The sequence below is a fragment of the Formica exsecta genome, unplaced genomic scaffold, assembly GCF_003651465.1.
Source record: "Formica exsecta isolate Colony F162 unplaced genomic scaffold, ASM365146v1 scaffold362, whole genome shotgun sequence".
Classification (NCBI taxonomy): Eukaryota; Metazoa; Arthropoda; class Insecta; order Hymenoptera; family Formicidae; genus Formica; species Formica exsecta.
In genome coordinates this window covers 1,092,471-1,111,694 of record NW_021850867.1, presented here as the reverse complement: position 1 = coordinate 1,111,694, position 19,224 = coordinate 1,092,471, and the positions used below count along the sequence as shown (strand labels likewise).

Sequence of the window (19,224 nt, the reverse complement as noted above, 5' to 3'; positions counted from 1 at the left end):
GAGAATATATATATGTATTATATATTATATATTTTAACATAAAATATCTCATAAAATATTCACATTTTTTCGATTATATCTTAAAACATCTAAAATATGCGCTATGCATGTATATCTAAAAATCAACTTAATATATACGGTATCGCAAGCGTGAGTATATGTTAAATAGAGCTTGAAACGACTGCTTGAAATCACACAAAAAATCAAATACAAAATTTCGTTTTCAAAAATAGTAGTAGATATTGAACGATTCAGATGACCGTTTGAAAACTGCCGATACCAAACGTGTCCAGTGTGATACTGAGGAACCAACACCCTCTTTACCAAGAGCACTTGGTCTCCTTCTCTCCCTCCCGCCTTCTGTCTCTTTTTCTCTGACTGTCAATCGCTAGGAAGTCTCTCCTCTTTGCGTAACATATAGTTTCTTTTTATGAGAGATATAACGAGTGTACGAATTTCATTGTGTGTCAGAGATATAAGTATACAGAATATTGAAGAGAATTTTAACATTTCCTTTAAATTAATATTATATCTTTTCATTTAGAATTGATCTTTTTTTTTTGCCTCATTAGGTACTCGTGACGATTCAATAATTTTTGCTTCCTCATAGAGGAAGCTTTGTTTTCAAAGTATTTTTTCCAGTTTTCTATGCCAATATGTTTAGAATGTTCAAAAACGTCAAAAAATCACATTTTTAGAAAATGTCCGTATGTATATATATATGTATGTATGTATGTACGGAATATACATTGTACACACTCTAACTTTCGCAAATTTTGAGATTATCGGATTAAAATTTTTTACACGAATAGAATATTATTAAAGGACGGTTGGTATTGAATTTGTTAAGGATCGGTGAAAGAGTTCATTTTTTATAAAATTTTGAATTTTTTGAGAAATATCTGTGCACGCTGTAACTTTTGTAAATTTTGAGATATCTTCCTCTATGAGAAAGTTAAAATTGAAAAATCCGTTTTAAGAAACTTAAGCTTTGTGAGCGAAATAAAATGATGAGGAAGCAAAATGTGCAAGTTTCTAATTTGCACAATTTTTATCTTGTTTAATTTTTGCTTTATTTTAAATATCCTGCGCGATAAGTACACATAAAATAAAAGAGAACTTTGTTAAAATAAAATCCATGCTCTATACTTCTACACAATTTTTCTCGACAATTTTTGAAACATTTAATTTGTACCCTGCCGACTGATTAAGAAAGGTCAGGAAAGCATTTGATCCTATTGAATATTACCGACCTCACTTTGTTATTTGACCTGTTCACCTTGGTAATCGCTTCTGCGGTGTTCATTCATCCGTCTGATGTACAATATGCATGTGTTACATATAAAGTGAAGTTTATTGTTGCAGAGGAGGATGTTGTGAATCTAGAAAGTCTATATCTTATTTGACGACTAGTGTTCCAATTATGAAACTCTTTAACCTTCAACAAAATGTCTCTTCCGGTCAAGCGTATTAAAATATTTAAACTCCGAGTGAATATAGAAAAGGATCCCGCAAATCTTTAACATTAAAAATTAATGACTTATGTTAAATAGAGCTTGAATGTTTGAAGGTGATAATACCATCTATCATGGCCCCGTATCAACTTCACTTTACTAATATCCAATATTTTAAATTAAATCCACTTGTAGAGATACAACAAAAAAATGATAGGAAGATTCTATATTTAGAAATATATGTATTTCTTACCTACATCGCGCGTTTCTCGCAAAGATAATCATTGACGTACATATTTAAGCTTACATTAAAATGATTGTATCATTAAGTTAATTGCATGATTAAGCGCATCCTTATCCATATTATAGTATGTTCCATCCGGTGTGGCCAGTATTATTTGTCCAATTATCAAAAACCGCTTATATTTTTGGAGTTTGACAGGTATATAAAATTATTTGTTTATATTTTAAAAAGACATTTACCAGAGAGAAAAGTTATGACAATTGATTCCATCTCAATATAGCAAATATTATGTTTTCTTTGGTTTTACTTTAATAATTTAATAGTAATATTTGATAAACATTTTCTCCATAAGTATCTTTTTATATTTCATAGAATTTCGAATGTCACTTCTCTCGAACACAGAAACGTTTCCACGAGCAAAAACAAACATTTCAAAACTTGTTACATTCTTAGTATATGATTACACATAAGTATAAAAATTTAAGTTAATGTAATAACCGGTAAGTTTTACGATAAAATTTCATTATCTGCGCACATTTTTACGTTAATACCCACGACAAAATAATTGTGACAAATCCAAAATACCATTTTGATGTTGGATTGAATAATTCTTTACCGTTGCAGGCATTTTCCTTGCAAAAGTAACACTCGATACTCGATTTTGGGAAACTATCTCCGTAGTCGCAGTATTTTTCTACTTGGCGTGATAATACGCAGGCTCGTACTGTTACTAAAATATTTCTATCTGCAATATTATATCAATATTTCAATTTTGTTTTGTACCGAATTCTTTTCTTAAACTATTGCATTAATGATATTATAATACTGGTTAAAAATATATTTGTTATTTGAATGATATTTTTCATATCGGATTAGAATGCAATGTGTATAATGTCTACGTACATAATATGATACTTTTGTGGCACTGATGAGATTCGTTCCGAGGACAGGCAACCAGGTCAAAAGCACCAGGCGTATAAGGATCATTGCAATCTCCTTTATGCCCTTGTCTTAAATCAGTGTTGCATTCATAACACCATAAATATTCCTCTCTCGAGTGACTCGCTGAAGAACATTTTAAATAATATTTAATTATTCTCTTGCATTAATCGCGCTATCTTGTTTGAAAAAAAAAAAAGAGAGAACAATAATAGTAATAAAATAACTATATTGAGTGTAATTGACAAATTATAGGACGAGTTATACACATCCAATAAAAAATCAACGTGCACGCACAAGTTAAGACGATAATCAAGAATGCTGCTACAAGGCATAATTCAAATATCGACGAAAAATTCCGCGATTTTTTCTGTTATTTTATAATTCCATTACAATAATAAGAATATCATTTTGTAAAATTTACTTACTCATATGCAAAAAGCCAGACAGTATAATCACGGATAAGAGGAGTTTGGTCATGCTGAACATTTTTCGGGAGAAAGAAAGGGAGATCTCGGCGACTTAGAGAATGTTCTCCTCGCGAGATATCTTATCTATGATAATCAAATGAATGGCGCGCGACGCGAGGCGCGTGGTTGATAGCGCATAATGAGCGAAAACTCTTAGATTATTATTTCACTACTTTGCAAAAAGGAATTAATATAGAGTATATTATCATCTTTTTTACTTGTTTTCATTTTTAAGAATTTACATTTTTGCTATTCATAAATTTGCAGACCTAGGATTTGAGGAATTTTTGAAATTATTTTGAATGTGTGATTCTTGAAATATCAGTAAGTGCTATCCCTGTCACCTGATTATATTCTTCTGTCACTTCGCCAATTTTCGAGTTCAAATTTCTGCGATTTGCAAGATGGTCGGTAATATAGATATCGTTAATTTAATTTCGACGTGTCAAGAAATTTATTATATCGATCATCGATAATATTGATTTCAACATTATGATTTACCAACATCACGAATTTTATCAATTGTTGGTATTTCTTATTATTCTGCAGAATCTGCACACATGTATAATTCCCTGAACCATATAAACTCCGCGTGGAGAAACTGTTCTCTCTCGTTTTTTTGAGACATATTATCGAAATAATATTTCATAGCGAAGTTATAGAATATCATTCTTTAAGAAAATAATATACTCTTAAAGTGTTGAAAATATACAACTGCCTACATGGATGCGTTACAGTTAAGAAATGTACTTAAATTTAATATAATTATCAGTTCGACCAGATATAACCATATCTTTTCTCATGTGTTATAATACAATTATTTTATTAAAAAATATGCGATATTATTATAGCATCAAAAAGGCCACATAAATTTTCAGTAAATCTGTTTTCAGTAGTTCAGAGATTTTCTTCTTCTCTACAATCAAATATCTGAGACGTGTTTCAAAAAATGTGCAAATACTTTCCTTACTCGAGAAATCACCTCCGATGAAGTGAGTATTTTTATAAATGCTAATGATTATATATATGTTATATATACACAGCATTAAATAAATCCATTGAATATTTATCTCTGAAATTGCAGGATCTTTGCGTAAGTAATTGTGCGCAGAAATATATTCACGCAAATCATAGAATAATGGAGATATTTATGGAAGTACAGCCTATAATGGTACGTAGAAGAATGGAGGAAATAAATACGAGTCAAGCAGCATTAGAAACACAAAATCAGCAAGTGGAACAAAATCCACAATGATGCTGATATTAATTATTTGTGATACATTTATCAGACCAACTATTCTTTAGTTGGTTTCATTATAAATTATAAAGCTCTGTCGAGTACATATAAATATATGTATATAATAATATTTTAAAACATTACATATGTATATACACAGGATAATCAAGGAGAAAATACATTCTATGTATTTGTATTTCCTCCTGTATATTGTTTATTTGTATATAATTATTTAAGCAAAAAGTTTTATAATATTTCATTCTCTCTACCCACAAATACCCCATGTTAATCATCGTAAAAGTTAATCTATTTGATAGATTGATATAATAGATGTTGATTAATATATATATATGCCTTGAACATTTTTATATATAAATACATTTTATGACGGATGTAAGAAGGAAGCAAGTATAAGCATTCATTTATTGTTAAGAGATCTGTATACACATAATATACACACACAATAACATCATATTTAGGAACATAATATTTTAGCTATTATATATTTTATAAATAATAAAATGTTTAAGAATTATATATATATACTTAATTTAACAAAAATTAACATTTTTGTCATATAGCGCTGATTAAAAAAAGAGATCAGATCTTAGCAGATAAAATATTTACCTAACTTTAATTATACCCTGGAATGCAAAATCTTAGCTATGTAGCAAAATTATATAAACTAGAAGAGAAGGTGTTACATATTTTAAGTCATAATCTGTAAAGAAGATATACAGATATGAGTATAGCAGTTGTACACATTGAAGGCCAGAGTTATGAAATATTCCATATTATAGCGCTATCATTCCCTGGATAACAGATGCAAGCGTGAAATATATAAGAAATCTGCAAGACTGATACATCTTTACTTTTTGTATACATTCACCATACACACATGTGAAATATTTACTAAATATCATGTACATGTTGGAAGAGTCATCTTCGCAATCTCGTGGCATATATAACACCTTTATAATATTATATCACTCTATTAACTAGATTTTTTATTTGTTCATTAATTGCAACTAGTTGCAATGGTAATCACTATCATGACAAGTAATAAATGATCATTATTGGAAAAATTACTTTTTACTACAAAATATTTTTAAAAAGTTTCCAGGATCTCTGGAAACCATAAATTGTTTGTGTGTGTATGTGTGTAGTGCATTACACATCATGTTGCGTACTATAGAGTACAAGCGCAAGCAATTAAACTTATCTCAATACAAAATTATATTATTTATTTTATATATAATTTTTAAATAGATACTTAAGTAAGAAAATGACTAGCATTCCTTTGCAACATTTTATTTAAAATTTAAATTTTTAAATATCAATTTTTAAATAGAAATTAATTCAATATGGAAATTTTTGAAAAGAGAAACTCAATTTTTTTCTACAATTATTATATAATTATTATAAATATGCCATTGTTTATGGTATTTCTTACGATTTATTTGTAGAAGAAATAAAGATTTACTTTTATATTATATATATATTAACCGTAACAAAAATTTTTTTATTTAACAAAAAATAAATATACATTTCTAATCACAACATAATCTTCACTACTCATCCAGAGAAAATGAGAAATTTTTATCATTTATGCAACTATTTGCATAAAGCAGAATTATATGCATTATTAATTTTGAGAAACTAATAAATAAATTAATATATATGTCTATGATTCTTTAGAAAATAGCACTCAATCAAATCAGTGGATGTTATTCATATCTGTAATTTATTTTGATTATTGTATGTAGTTACAGATCTATAATACTTTTAGTTTCTGATAATACCACAGTATAATAATTGCAGTAAAATGTGATGCAATAAGAAAACATATTGATATTAAAATTTCTTTGGCATGTAATTAATGCAAGTCTCTAACATTCTACTGAAATTTTCAGTCCATCCAATCATTTTCTTGCTTTCAACAAATTAATTTGTAATAATTTAAGTAATTATGTTGTTATATATAGAAAATAAGTTTAAGTTTAACAGTGTCATAGCTTTAAAGCTCAAGCTTTTATGAAATAATACATGATCTGTAATTTAAAGATTAGTCTTTTGAGATAGTGGACATACTATTAAACTACATGCATATTATGCGTGTGTAAAATGTGATATAAACAATCAATTAATATCACTAATATACTGTAAAATAGAAGGCTCCATTTATCCACACATATATGTCATGTTACGTATTTACATTGAAGGAAAATTTAATTTCCTCTATAAGAGAAATATAAAAATTAAATCTATTGCCTCTTTAAATGTTTAAGCATCGGAACTTAATTGTCAAGACATTGTTGTATAAGTTGTTTTGAAATTCCTCTACTGATTTGTAATTTTCTTAAAAGAATTATTAATTTTATGATACATGATGTGTATGTCAAAGGTATTATATATAATATATATAATCAATATATAATGATCAAAATATTACACTGTAACTTTTGGGGATTCAGTCTGTTTATACACATCATAAACCTCGCAATTTTTCACTCTACATTATTTAAATTATCAGACTAAACGGCAGCTTTCAATACGTACCGGCGAATTGTCAAGTGATTTTGATAACTGTTCTACCTTTACTTTCTGTGTTTCGCAACAGAACTCGGTGGACGAACGCGCTTGTACAGTCACATCCTTCGCGGCAAGAGGAAGGGTCACTTTAATTCAACTACTGTTCCAACCATGAAGGTAAGGTAGAATTTGGTGATTTCACCTTGATGTTGAATTGTTTGAGAGTTGCCTCCAATGCAGTTTGATTCCCCGAAAAGTATGCAGATATAGCATTATGGAATAACAGCAATTGTTTGTGCATGACTTTAATCTGAAATATACATTATTACAAGATGTCAGAGTCAATTGATTGCCGATTTTTAAAAGGATTAAAAAAGCGTACCCGGTTTTCGTCTAAGAACTTTAACTTGATAGAAACATCTGAGCGCAATTTTTCGAAATTCTGCTTATGTCCTTCATAATTAGCCTGTGCCTCTTCTAATCTTGCTGCATTACTACCATCTGATTTTGTAGCTTGCACAAGAGCCTCTAGATCTGTTCTATATGCATCGTACTCTATCCTATAGAAAGTTATTACATTATAATAATATCACGAGAAATGGTATAACATATTAAAGTGGATACAGAATTTATGGAACAGATATGGAACAGAATTTGTATACCTTGCAGTTTCGTATTGTCTCACTGTAAGTAGCGTGTCTTCGATCGTTTTATTACACAAGGTATTCACAGAGGAAACGAAGAAATTTAAGGCCCCTAGAAGTGTTTCGCCATTTTTAGTTAAATTTCTCTGCGTTTCCGAATTATACAGAAACTCCTCTTGGAGCTCAGGCGATTTCTGTGCTAATTCAGAAAACGCCTCTCCAAGGGCATGTTGTGTCTGAACAACATGATGAAAGTGTGATGCCAAAGCTCGTGATAATCGCAGAACATTGCAATATTTTCTCTGAGTATCTCTGAGCAATTCAATCTGTGTCTCAAGTTCTGAAATATAAAAAAAAGAATGTTTATGTTCATCAAACGACACTGAAAATAATTTGTTAAAATTATTTTCTTATATAGGCGAACTCACCAAAGTCTACAGTACGAGACGTTTTCCCTAATCTTTCGTACATTAACTGTTTGGTGCATTTATACGTGGAGATACTCCAATTCTTTAGACTCTCAATTTTGCTTTGAGTAGTGCGCATAGTTTGTGTATCACCATTTTGAATAGGTGTATTTGGGGAAACTGATACAGCTGAAAAAAGACAGACATCTTTTCACTCCAATTTTAAAATCTCTGAAATTTTATTCATCGATAAACATGCAAGAAAGCATTGATATATACAAGTCTGATTTGTAGGACTTCCTAAGTTCAAATTTATAGTTGCTGGCCTCGGGTGACTATCACTGCTACAGTTATTTGGTACATGAGGTGGAGGAGTCCCGGTATGTACAGCGTTGTCACTCTCATTCAAGGAAGGCGCATCTTTTAACATCTCATGTATGCTGCGTTCCATCCCACTTGATGTAACCGTAATTTGAGACATTCCTGTAATAAGGTATGTACCGATTCCATGTATCATGTACTCTTCTTGAAAAAATATATTCTTTTACAAAATTTTATTTAAGTTTTCATAAGCAATAACACCAGACAAGTAAGTGATTATTTGTCCTTTTAAGATACATTTGTATATTACATTCTGTTAAATTGGAAACTTATTGAATATATTTCAGAGGGTGTGAAAGATCGACATTACAACCACCTTGCTGTCATATTGGAAGCAAATGTCGTATACTTTTCGCAAAGAACTATTACTTTTGGCACACTCTACGTGTATGCGAGATACTTACAATTAATAATTTGACGGAGAATGTAATAGATATATAATCACTGCTCGTGACATTCGATCGTCACTGTATATGCACTGTACGCGATGTGGAAACGTTATTATCGTACAGAATAATTACTGAATGATCGAACCACCATAAACGACACCTCTTTCGCACATACGCACACGCATCTTCCACTTGTCACATCATAATAGAAAATTCATAGTATATAAAAGAGACGTGAAGAGAAACGTCACTGGACGCATGTTTTTCGAAAGAGTGAACCAGGTGTTCGCGAAAAAAAAAATAGAGTTTGACGAATAATATACTTACTACACTAAAAAGATCGACGTCCGTGCGTTACCTCTACCGTGCTGTTACATATGTATAATGTAAATCGAAACACTTGACGGTTGCGATTTTTATCTTTACGACTTTTCATGAAAAGGGAACAATGTGTGTGCCAAGCTAGGTGGCGCGGTGAATGCTGATACCTGCCAATACTTATACAAGATATCCTATATATGTATATATGTACTGGCCGTGTTCCGAAATTAACTGCCAATATTGAACATCTATAGTTCACGTAACGTATATTATAGATTTCCAGTACTGGCAGTGAATTTTGAAACACGACCTAAGATATCTAGTGAGATATCAGAGGAGTTGATTTTTGAAGGGTTGATTTTTGAGTTAGTGCCGGTCTACAATAGTGATTTAAGCTCTAAGCCTTAAGAAATTGACTAATCACAGTCGAGTATTCTCCTCATACTTGATCGTGATTGGTCAATTTCTTAAGGCTTAGAGCTTAAATCACTATTGTAGACCGACACTTAGCGGAGAAGCGGGCAAAAAGTCCATCATCTTGTTCCTGTGTATTCCCGAGGAAAAAGTATCAGTTCTGACGAGCAAAAGTCTTCTTAAGTTCCGACTGACAACGTGTCGGGTTCGGACGTGTTTTTGCGTGCTGCGTATGTCCTTTGTCTGGACCTTTTTTTGGACTCCCTCCTCTCTTAGAGTTTTGCTTATATTCTACAAACCCATAAGAAACAATGGTGTATGGGCGACTAATGCCCAACCAGCCATAAAAGAAAGAAGAAGAAGAAGACAGTTCTGACGAGCATCTGGTGCTCAGGGTCTCTGTTGACCGATATATGTACGTGGATTAATGTCCATCGGGCTCTGCAGTGATTTCTGCAAGAGCAAGTATCTTTTATGATTGCATACTACCGAAATATATGTGGTGTTTTGTATGACAATAAATGTCATCCTTAGAATAAGAGAATGAAAACGATGACGATAGAAAAACTTCACAAGGACATTGTTTAGTCCCAACATAGAGCTTATACTCTAAAATACTAAGCTGTATGGATCCTGACAACTGGAAAAAAAAAAAAAACACATACAACTTCATAAAATGTAATTTCGTCATTAAAAAGCCTTTACGATATAACTGCGGCAGCTTTCAATACAGGGGAAATATTTTATTACTGCGATGCAAGATACAAATTTACACTTATCAGTTATCTCTCGTTTCAGGTTCTTCGTCATATGCTGCCATAACTTTTTCCATAATTTCCCATAGCTTATCTCTGGCTAAATCTTTGCAGAAAACCTGTTGCATGAAATAATTCACACAATCAAATCACGTTAGTAACTAACAGAGATATAAATTAATACAAGAATACTATATACACATACACTTACATTGAACCATGGCTGTTGATCGCACTCGTCCATCAGAGGTACAACCACCCCATAAATTTGTAATGACAGATTAATACAAGCTATCGCTATTAAACTCGGTGGATAATCGAGAATAGCTGGGGAATGATGAAAGTCTTGCAGCAATGCCATACTAGTTTTGGCAACTGGATATTTGGACCATTCCTCTTCGCCAAACCAGGCTTGTAATGATCGTAGATAATGAAGCATGTACTGTAATAATACATGTAAACTATACATATGTATATCACACATATACATTAATATTATACAATTAGTAATGCTTGTACCTTGTGTGGATGTACAGGCGTGACTTGAAATTTAAGCATCCTCATAATCAAAAGTTCAGCTTGAACAATCGCATCTCTCATACTCCAATATTGATCTCCAAGATCCAGCGGTTGAGATCCTCTGTGAAGTGTATTGTACGATACATTCATTATGTCTCTTATCTTTAATGTATCGTCCTTCACTTTACCGGCCAGATAAAGACAAGTTGAAGCTATTAACTAAAAGAGACGAGGCTTATCATATTTGTTAAAAACTTAATATTATTTATGCTTACATAATTGTCATATCCCTGCAATGTTGCTTCTTTTATAAATCTATGATATAACGTTGCAGCGGTAGCTATTGTTAATGGATGAGCTTCTAATTTTAAGCCTACAACCAAAGAAATCTTTTGTTGTATTATAGCTTAAAAATGCGACAACTTGTATGGAGCATCTATAAGATACCACAGTTAACGTACCACATTCAAAGATAAATCGTGAAACTGTAAAACTGTCGCTAGATTTGGTATAATCGATTGTAATACTTTTTTGCAACGTATTTCTTTTTTCGCGTTGCATCGCCAGAACATCGATTACATCCTTCATCTTAGAGCTGGAAAGAAACGATAAGCGTAACTAATAATGTTTGTGACATGCAAACATTGTGTGAGATCAATAGCATCAATATCATAGACAAAGTACGCGTAAAATTTTGATCTGTCAAAAATAAACCGGCATATAACCTTGTTTCAGTATCATCCAATGTGAACTCATTGTACCTGAGAGTTTCGGTACTGCTCGGCTCTGAGGGATTCATCTCGAAATTATACACGTGCTTCACAGAAAGAAAACTTTTACAAATCCTATGCACAAATGTAATTGTATACAAAATTGTCCACGTTTTTTATTCAAGCGCAAAAGATATATGGACCCGCGTATACATAAATATATATAATCATAACGTAAATTGATACATCTACCATCAGTGATTTCTATACTACTTGAATACACGCTATGCGTGTGCTCTGTCCTTGTTCAACGTTCGGTAAATACAAAGATAGAACAACAAGGAGACCCAGAGAGACGCAATGTCACGCAATTGGCTATCAAATAGAGAATTTTTAAAGTCTTGAAAATTTTTCTATTTCACAGCCAATCATATGACATTGTGTTTATATGCGTTTCTTACTAGAAAGCACCCTATATCTCTAGGTGGATCTCTATTGGCTCCAATATGTTATAGAGGTTAGTGAGTTCTTTCGCGAGGTTGGCCACACTGTTTCCACATCCCTCCGAAATGCCGTGGAAGAGGTGGGAAGGCTTATATAAGCAAGTACTGGCTCATCGAATTTCGCGGCACTTTGCACGAGACGAGTCGACGCGTTCCTCGCTGCTCGTTTCGTAGGTTATGTCGCGCTGAGACCGCAATAAAGCTTTACCGCGATCGTGAGTCGTGAGTTAGATTTTCAATTAAGCTCGCGTGTAGATCAGTCGAGAGACGCGCAACTCGGTGCATAAGAAGCCGGACGATCTCGACGAATACGGTAGATATTCACGATATCGGTACGATTATACATAATTTGCCATCAATCACATGGTCATATTTTTGTCTTGTATATATATACGTAACTGCGCAGCGGGTGCCGCTTATCTCTAATAAGCAACCAATCGGGAGATCAATTTGGAAACATTGTCGACCTCGCCTTTGTTTTCGACAGACGTGATTAAAACACGCAAGAGGAGTCATTCCGGAGATCAAAGCGGAAGAAAAAAATACGAGGCAAGAGACGCTATACGAAATGTCGGCTTCTCCCATCGCCAGACAGGCTACCCAGAGCCAGAGCATACCGTCTAAGAGGATCGTCATCCACGATCCTAATCAGTTACCTGCGGATTGCTCGTCTACTCCCGGAGGAACTCTTTATTCCACGACACCGGGAGGTCAGTGCATCCTTTATTCATTCTCCGTTAGGTTGATTCTTTTTTTAACTCTGCTTCTGACCATGAAATTATGGTCACATTGAAATATCCTCGGAGTGGGATTTCTATAGAAAGAAAGAAAGAAAATGGAACCCCCTATCGAGATTCTAAGAATTTTCTATTCAATAGTCAAAAAATCGATATATCCCGACAAAAATTTGGTCGTATGAATACAATAATCATCCTTCTCGTGTAATCGCGAGAACGTAAAAGTCACGTAGACGAATATTGAATCGTTCGATTCGAATTCGAATAAATCCGAGATTCTCGATTGGCGCGATATATTTCGAAGAGAGTCGCGGAAAATAATTTTTTATTTATTCCATCTCCGAATTTATTCTCGTCTCCCGATTATATCGCGCACTTTGTTTTTTCTAATGTAACTCTTGAGGAGGAATTTTTAAGAGGAATATTTGACAAAGAAATGTCAAATATTACGATGTGAAAGTTTCGCCTAAAGAAACATCTGTCGCGATGTGTTTCCCGCAATTGGCAGATAAAATAAATATTGAGAGACACGAGAATTTCTCGCATTTTTTTTTTTTAGAAACTCGCATGCTCGACGTTTCGCACATATGTGAAGATTCTCAAAAAAAAAAAAAAAAAAGATAAGCCTATTGCGACGTTTCGTGCATATCAGAAGACGCGAAGACGTCGACTCTAAGATATCGTTTGGAAGTCAATGCGACCTCGATAAACAAATGCAACACGTGCAAGTATCAAGGCCGTTGATATTTACGTGTTACCAGCCGGCGCGACGCGGGATTTCTCTCTCGCACGCATACACACTCTACTTGATAAGCATACATTATATAATTGCGTATTTCGGGGGGTTTGTTTGATCTTTCGTCTATACGGAAAATTTTTAAAAAATGCGTCGTATAAATTTTACATCCATAACATTACACACACATACGAATTTGTGATATTAATAACAGATATGCAAGTCAGAGAAATAATGCGTTAGATAAAGATCTATTATGTTTTTTAAATGATAACTTATTGCGTTTTTATTTATGTTTCTTTAAATACGCGTCATTTTTCGATTAAAAAGAAGACAGAGAGGAGTCGACAATGCGAACCGGAGCGTGAATATATTCGTCTAGAAAAAAGAACGAAAAAAAAAATATAAGAATTGAAAAAAAAAGTCCGCGTTTTTTTCTGATAAATTTTGTATCGACTCTTTTTTTTTTTACGGAAGTGTCGAGAAGGGGCATGCAATTTTAATTTTTAATAAGCAAAAATATGTATTATACTCGTCAGTAAGCCAGGCCACGTGCCCTTTACACATCTTGCACGTTCCACAACATTTCCAGCTGACCTAAACGACCAAGGCCGAATTAATGTGCGCGACCGAACATCATGCGATGCGTAATCGGTGACGCGTAATGTTTATCACCACGCGACGCCGACGCGGCAAACTAAAAGTCACGGTGCCTTGAAAAACAAATGTACGCTGCTGGATCTTTGCAATAACTTTAGCTTGAACGCGCGACATATGGTATTCTGTGCCCGATGAACATACGTGTAAATGTAAATAAATTTCACGTAACATGTCTCTACGTGTAAATAACAACAATTGTTACACAATCTCGTCTATTTTGCAAATGAGCGCGTATTCTTGTTGAATCATTGCAAAATTGCATACATTTCTTTTTAAATTATTTTGCGCTATCGTTATCCAAATAATTTTTTGCCAAGTAGGAAAGAAATTGTTTTAATCGTAAAAAATTTAATGAAGGATCATGTTGCACGTTTTCTTTTGTTTTATATATTTTATATAGTATATTTATTTATATAGTTTTATATGAATTTAAAAGATTTCTGTCTTTGAGAATTTTGTGCAAAATAATTGTTTTATTGAAGTTTTTTTTTATGAAAGTACAAATATGTGATTTTTTATTTCGTATTATTAGAAATGAAAATTATTTGAATAAAAATAGGTCAACCAGTTATAGAAAACTTGTGTATTATACATGTGTGCAGATTAAGATGTAGACGATCTATACAAAGAAATTATCTCGATAAAGATAGCAGGCTGTTGACTTTATTTCACATATATATTTTCGTGCTTATGCTTTTGCGATTATGTTTATCTTGGCAATCTTGCCGATCCTTGCACTCCTTTCAAGTTAGGTAGGTGTCGGTACAGAAATATACTTGTATTAATAGGCACTGTATGCGACGCTTTCCATGTAACTGTCTAGCCATTGTATTGTTCCTGGGTGTCATCATTCTTTTGCTAATGGAATTGTTCTTAAAAATCAGTTTATTGTTTCATTTCTCATTCATTTGATTCGCGTTCTTTCTGAAAATAGGATTATTCTTTAAAGCATTAAGGATAACTGAAATTTTTTTTTTTCTGTAATCTTAATTGTGTTGAATTGAAAAACTGACATTATACAATAAGCTTGTGATAAAATTGACTTGTACTTCATCTCTAATGATTAATATGTTGCAATTTTATCAGATAATTCTTGATAAATCATGAGTAATTTCAAATCTTAAGACATATATACAACGAATACAAATATGAATTGTATTGTGACAAATAGTGATTCACATAGCTTTTGTATTATACATATTTCTAGCTATTTCCATTGAAATTATTTTACGTATATTTCCGCATAATGAAAATTTAATTTCATTATTAAATTTACCTGAGAAAATAACTTTATCACAAATTCTTGAGTAGAATCATCTCTATTGTAGGATCGGATATTCAACGTATAATTATATATAACTCTATGAATTCTACGCAGGTACGCGCATCGTATACGAACGCGCGTTTTTGATGAACTTGCGAAACTCTCCGATATCGCGAACACCGCCGCGAAATACGTTGAGTATACCGTCAGAATTGCTGAAAGGCAGTACACCAGCAATCACAAGGGATCCTGCTAAAAATTCCGATAAAGGTCAGTTTGCTTCAAATTCACGATTCGATTCTATCACTAAATTTTTAAGAATTTTTTTTAAATAAAAAAAATTAAATAGATTGGAATTTTATTTCAAAATAAAATTATATATATGACGTGTATAGTCTTATTTATCTTAGGGACTTTCGATTGATTTCTATTGAAGTTAAAAACTAATTTTTTTCTAGTAAAATTATGATTCATTTTATATTAATGATATTGTATGTGATGAGGATTTTTTTTCTCACATTTATATAATTTTTTACAGATGTTCTGGTAATCGAGGAATCTGCAGAACAGTTTGAAATGGACATGTAATAAAGATAATCTGCCAATCGTTTACTATAACGATTTAAATGTGTTCGTAGCCATACTCGAGAATACTGTCAATTTACTCAGATGATAAGAGCAAGAGTATGGCTAACATGCTTCAATTCTGTGCCTTTTGCCAATGGCCTTATTAAAAAGTATGAATTTTTGTTCTTTGATAAAACAGCAAATGTTTTATATATATTGCAAATTATTTCATTCTCAATACTAATTTTTATCCGATATAATATGTATATTTACATATAAGAAGCACGACTGTGGACATGGAGATACTAATTGTACAATGCATATGTATTAACGGTCACTAAGTCTTCCTTTCAGAATTGCCGATGGGATGCTTTGTAATCTATTTCTTAAGAAATTTGTATCTGTGAATAAATGACACATTTTATACATAGATATACATATTTTACTATTATTTTTTATACATTATAAAAAGATCTTCAATAAGTATATAAAATATAAAAATTAAATCACTTGTATAGCAATTAAGATTATTGTAATTGTATTTTTGAGTAAAAATATATATTGTACAATGATTTTATTCCAATTTAATCAAATCGCATGTATGTATAAAAATTAATACTATAGGAATAAAATCATATAATGAAATTCTTATTTTTAATTATATAGAAAAAAAATTGTGTGTTATGTATTTTGGACTTTCGTAATCCCAGTTTATAAAAGAAAATTATTATATAAATATATCTTAAAAGTTATAATTTTTCAATTACATATTTTTCATTAATGTCTTCAAAATGCAGAATACGAAAAGAAGCAAGGATATGTTATTTGTAAAAATAAAATTGTAAAAACTGATTGTCGTAAGTTGCGCAACATGTTGCATGTCATATATATTTGCAACAAATTTGATCAATTGGATGTTACTCTTTATACTAAAAGGAAAAGGCCGTTATAAAGTTAGTTCTCTCCTTAGATAATATAATACAATCTTTGGCACCAATGCACAAGTAACACAAATATATATATAATTTAATATAATCTCATATAAAATTTATCACAAACAAAGAACAAGACATATGTTCAACTTGTTTCAATGTGGAACTTATGCGGAATTTGTTATTTCAGATATTCTTTGTAAAATTACCTTTGCAACATTAACTTTAGCTCCATCCGAATCGTAATCATTGTAATAAATTAATTCGCACAAGTTTCTTGTACTTGGTTCGCTTTGCAAAATTTCTCGTAGTTTCTTATAAAACATCATGGTAATGTCATTTTTATATTGCTTGTACATAATAGACTCTGGATGACTGTGCTTTTGTACTTCGTAGAATGTCAGCAACGGTGTTGCACCTTCCGCCACTATGTATACTGGACTAGCACCAGAGTTTCTTCCATTGGGATATATCTTGTAAGCGTTGTTGTGATATGTTCTTCCTATTGTACCAGCACGATCGCGTTTCTCCTCTTCCAATTCGTGCGCATTCTCCATCCATTGAGCCTCTTTATCAATTGACACCTCCTTTAAGTTTGGCGGCATATACCCCGACGACGATATCAAGATGAACAGCTTGTGCACCGGGAAAGTTACATCGTGCTTGTCTTCGAAATTTTCAATCTTTTCGATAATGCCCTTACTATCGGTGGTGCCGCGATTCGGTAGAATCAATCGCAGGTAACCGTAGTAGAAGCTGTAGGCCATACCCGTGCCATAATCCAGACCTTTCATGGTGCCTAGATCGGGAAGCCTCTCCCATTCGGCCAGATCAGTTACTCTCAGCAAGTAGAAGGAAAAAATCATCAACGGCACACAGAAGTAGGGACCGAAATCCCATACATGATGTAACGGGCATCCTCGAACAATCATTGTTGATGCAATCAGAAATAAAAACACGCCGATGACAAAGACCGCTGCCGATGCGGTGTTCAGGGTGAAATGATGACTTACCACCGACGAGAAACTTCGTCCGTGCTGCGAATCCATGTTTGTCAACGACATCAGCGTTTGACACAGACGCAGTATTAGGTCGCAAAATAGAAAAATCACAAGGAATACTGACGTAACGAGACACGTCGCTATTAACGACGTTATCACTCCGTCTTTCTTCGCTTTATACGCAACGGGAATGATAAAAATGATGAAGAGGATGATGCTGTGCATTAGATAAGTCTCCAATTTACGATCGGATGGTAAATATCTCTCGCTTTCCATCCTAACAGATCGCTTGTTTTATCGCTCGTTATTTACAGATTGCCGCCAATTACCAGGTACACGCAAGTTTGAATTAATCCGTCGAATGTGGGAGCAGGCGCGGAAATATTTTCGTGAGATAAGAGAAGGACTTCGAGGAATAGCGACACGCCTCGTTTGCGCGTCCTATAGTAAAATTGAGCAAGGTGTTTTAAAATGAGAGGATCTATCCAATAGACTTGCATAAATCACAATCGACCAATCAGAGTTCACTGACTACGCATGTATGCCTGGTATGTGAATAGATCTTTAAGGTTTAGTCCGTTCGCGCGAAAATCGAATCGTCAACGCTTTGCTCAATTTCTTCTATCCTATTTGTTTGTATTAATTGTTAGTAAAAAATGTAAAAGATAGATAATTAATTACCAGATTTACAAGCATCGTCATTTTAAACGTTTATGCGTACATGATATTTTATAAATTATTTCATTATTTTTATGTTTTTTTCAATCTTAACTTGTGATTAATAAAATTTTTAGTTCTTTAGTGATGGATGTTTCTTAATAAACTTTCTTACAACAGGCCTGACAATAGCTTAATCTGACGGTTCATATATATTGATACAATATAAGGATTGGGACTTTTCGAAAAATCAACAAACATCTTTGACAAGCGCTCGGTTTTTGACAGAAAGATATGTATAAATACGCGCTCGTGAAAAGTTTTTAACTCTGTAGCTGTAATGAAACGAAGAAACAAAAAGCGCAACTGTTTCTTTTCTTTTTCTTTCCTCGTGTTTTTATAATGGCACACCTGTCGATCACAACGACCCTTTACGACGTTTCGTAATCGGCGACGCATGATTATTCCATAACGGTTTTCACGCAGCTGCGATAGATAATCAGCACGGAAGGAAGCCTCGCTTGGTAATGCGCGTCAGAGAAAGACGGCGTGGAAAAGAGATAAAGAGAGAGAGAGAGAGAGAAAGACAGACGCGTGTTGCCAGGTTGGAGCGCTGTTAACGCGAGTGAATCGAGCCGATGGACCGACCGCAGCACGGTCGGGAGACATCTACGATCGATAAAGGCTCGTGGATAGACCCCGAAATCGTCGCGCGGCGGAAAATCGCGACGGCGCGAGAAAGAGGGAAAGA

The 19,224-nt window shown here is 33.0% G+C and overlaps 7 protein-coding genes across 17 annotated transcripts in view; 2 read left to right on the top strand and 5 right to left on the bottom strand.

The window, feature by feature from the left end:
• LOC115238896 overlaps positions 1-293 on the bottom strand; it is a 5,787-nt gene extending 5,494 nt beyond the window's left edge. The window contains exon 1 of the mRNA XM_029813051.1: positions 240-293. The gene's annotated coding sequence lies outside the window, so the exon portion shown is untranslated. The remainder of the gene's footprint in view (positions 1-239) is intronic.
• Positions 294-1,547: 1,254 nt separating this feature from the next.
• LOC115238905 lies at positions 1,548-3,139 on the bottom strand. The gene is made up of 3 exons (XM_029813068.1): positions 3,066-3,139; positions 2,602-2,763; positions 1,548-2,443 (listed from the first exon to the last, which is right to left on the bottom strand). The coding sequence occupies exons 1-3, from the start codon at positions 3,124-3,126 to the stop codon at positions 2,238-2,240; spliced, it is 429 nt and encodes a 142-aa protein (XP_029668928.1). The 5' UTR covers positions 3,127-3,139; the 3' UTR covers positions 1,548-2,237.
• Positions 3,140-3,655: 516 nt separating this feature from the next.
• Positions 3,656-4,582, top strand: LOC115238931 (mitochondrial import inner membrane translocase subunit Tim10 B-like). Its single transcript, XM_029813129.1, has 3 exons — positions 3,656-3,853; positions 4,004-4,099; positions 4,192-4,582. The coding sequence occupies exons 1-3, from the start codon at positions 3,830-3,832 to the stop codon at positions 4,360-4,362; spliced, it is 291 nt and encodes a 96-aa protein (XP_029668989.1). The 5' UTR covers positions 3,656-3,829; the 3' UTR covers positions 4,363-4,582.
• A 171-nt stretch (positions 4,583-4,753) lies between these two features.
• On the bottom strand, positions 4,754-9,262 carry LOC115238927 (arfaptin-2). Of its 3 annotated transcripts, none has more exons than XM_029813117.1 (6): positions 9,025-9,262; positions 8,207-8,410; positions 7,949-8,134; positions 7,539-7,860; positions 7,259-7,436; positions 4,754-7,186 (listed from the first exon to the last, which is right to left on the bottom strand). In XM_029813117.1, the coding sequence occupies exons 2-6, from the start codon at positions 8,406-8,408 to the stop codon at positions 7,034-7,036; spliced, it is 1,041 nt and encodes a 346-aa protein (XP_029668977.1). In that variant the 5' UTR covers positions 8,409-8,410; positions 9,025-9,262; the 3' UTR covers positions 4,754-7,033. The 3 variants fall into 3 exon arrangements, with proteins under 3 accessions (XP_029668977.1, XP_029668979.1, XP_029668978.1); XM_029813119.1 differs by having other exon boundaries at positions 7,949-8,116; positions 9,025-9,253; XM_029813118.1 differs by lacking the exon at positions 9,025-9,262 and adding an exon at positions 8,713-8,955.
• An 836-nt stretch (positions 9,263-10,098) lies between these two features.
• LOC115238928 (cyclin-Q) lies at positions 10,099-11,744 on the bottom strand. 4 transcript variants are annotated; one of them, XM_029813123.1, is made up of 6 exons: positions 11,468-11,743; positions 11,168-11,301; positions 10,982-11,079; positions 10,707-10,925; positions 10,399-10,629; positions 10,099-10,306 (listed from the first exon to the last, which is right to left on the bottom strand). In XM_029813123.1, the coding sequence occupies exons 1-6, from the start codon at positions 11,503-11,505 to the stop codon at positions 10,211-10,213; spliced, it is 816 nt and encodes a 271-aa protein (XP_029668983.1). In that variant the 5' UTR covers positions 11,506-11,743; the 3' UTR covers positions 10,099-10,210. The 4 variants fall into 4 exon arrangements, with proteins under 4 accessions (XP_029668983.1, XP_029668981.1, XP_029668982.1 ...); XM_029813121.1 differs by having other exon boundaries at positions 11,432-11,741; XM_029813122.1 differs by having other exon boundaries at positions 10,154-10,306; positions 10,393-10,629; positions 11,468-11,744.
• Positions 11,745-12,018: 274 nt separating this feature from the next.
• On the top strand, positions 12,019-16,315 carry LOC115238930 (eukaryotic translation initiation factor 4E-binding protein 2). Of its 4 annotated transcripts, none has more exons than XM_029813128.1 (4): positions 12,019-12,232; positions 12,407-12,629; positions 15,431-15,586; positions 15,855-16,315. In XM_029813128.1, exons 2-4 carry the CDS (start codon positions 12,488-12,490, stop codon positions 15,902-15,904), a joined length of 348 nt encoding a protein of 115 aa, XP_029668988.1. In that variant the 5' UTR covers positions 12,019-12,232; positions 12,407-12,487; the 3' UTR covers positions 15,905-16,315. The 4 variants fall into 4 exon arrangements, with proteins under 4 accessions (XP_029668988.1, XP_029668987.1, XP_029668986.1 ...); XM_029813127.1 differs by having other exon boundaries at positions 12,019-12,251; positions 12,326-12,629; XM_029813126.1 differs by having other exon boundaries at positions 12,020-12,232; positions 12,326-12,629.
• Positions 14,503-18,270, bottom strand: LOC115238926 (stimulator of interferon genes protein). Of its 3 annotated transcripts, none has more exons than XR_003884568.1 (2): positions 15,329-15,441; positions 14,503-14,976 (listed from the first exon to the last, which is right to left on the bottom strand). XR_003884568.1 is itself a non-coding variant. In XM_029813116.1 (2 exons), exons 1-2 carry the CDS (start codon positions 18,090-18,092, stop codon positions 14,953-14,955), a joined length of 1,092 nt encoding a protein of 363 aa, XP_029668976.1. In that variant the 5' UTR covers positions 18,093-18,161; the 3' UTR covers positions 14,514-14,952. The 3 variants fall into 3 exon arrangements, 2 of the variants coding, with proteins under 2 accessions (XP_029668976.1, XP_029668975.1); XM_029813116.1 differs by lacking the exon at positions 15,329-15,441 and adding an exon at positions 17,025-18,161 and having other exon boundaries at positions 14,514-14,976; XM_029813115.1 differs by lacking the exons at positions 14,503-14,976; positions 15,329-15,441 and adding an exon at positions 16,899-18,270.
• Between the last annotated feature and the right edge of the window lie 954 nt (positions 18,271-19,224).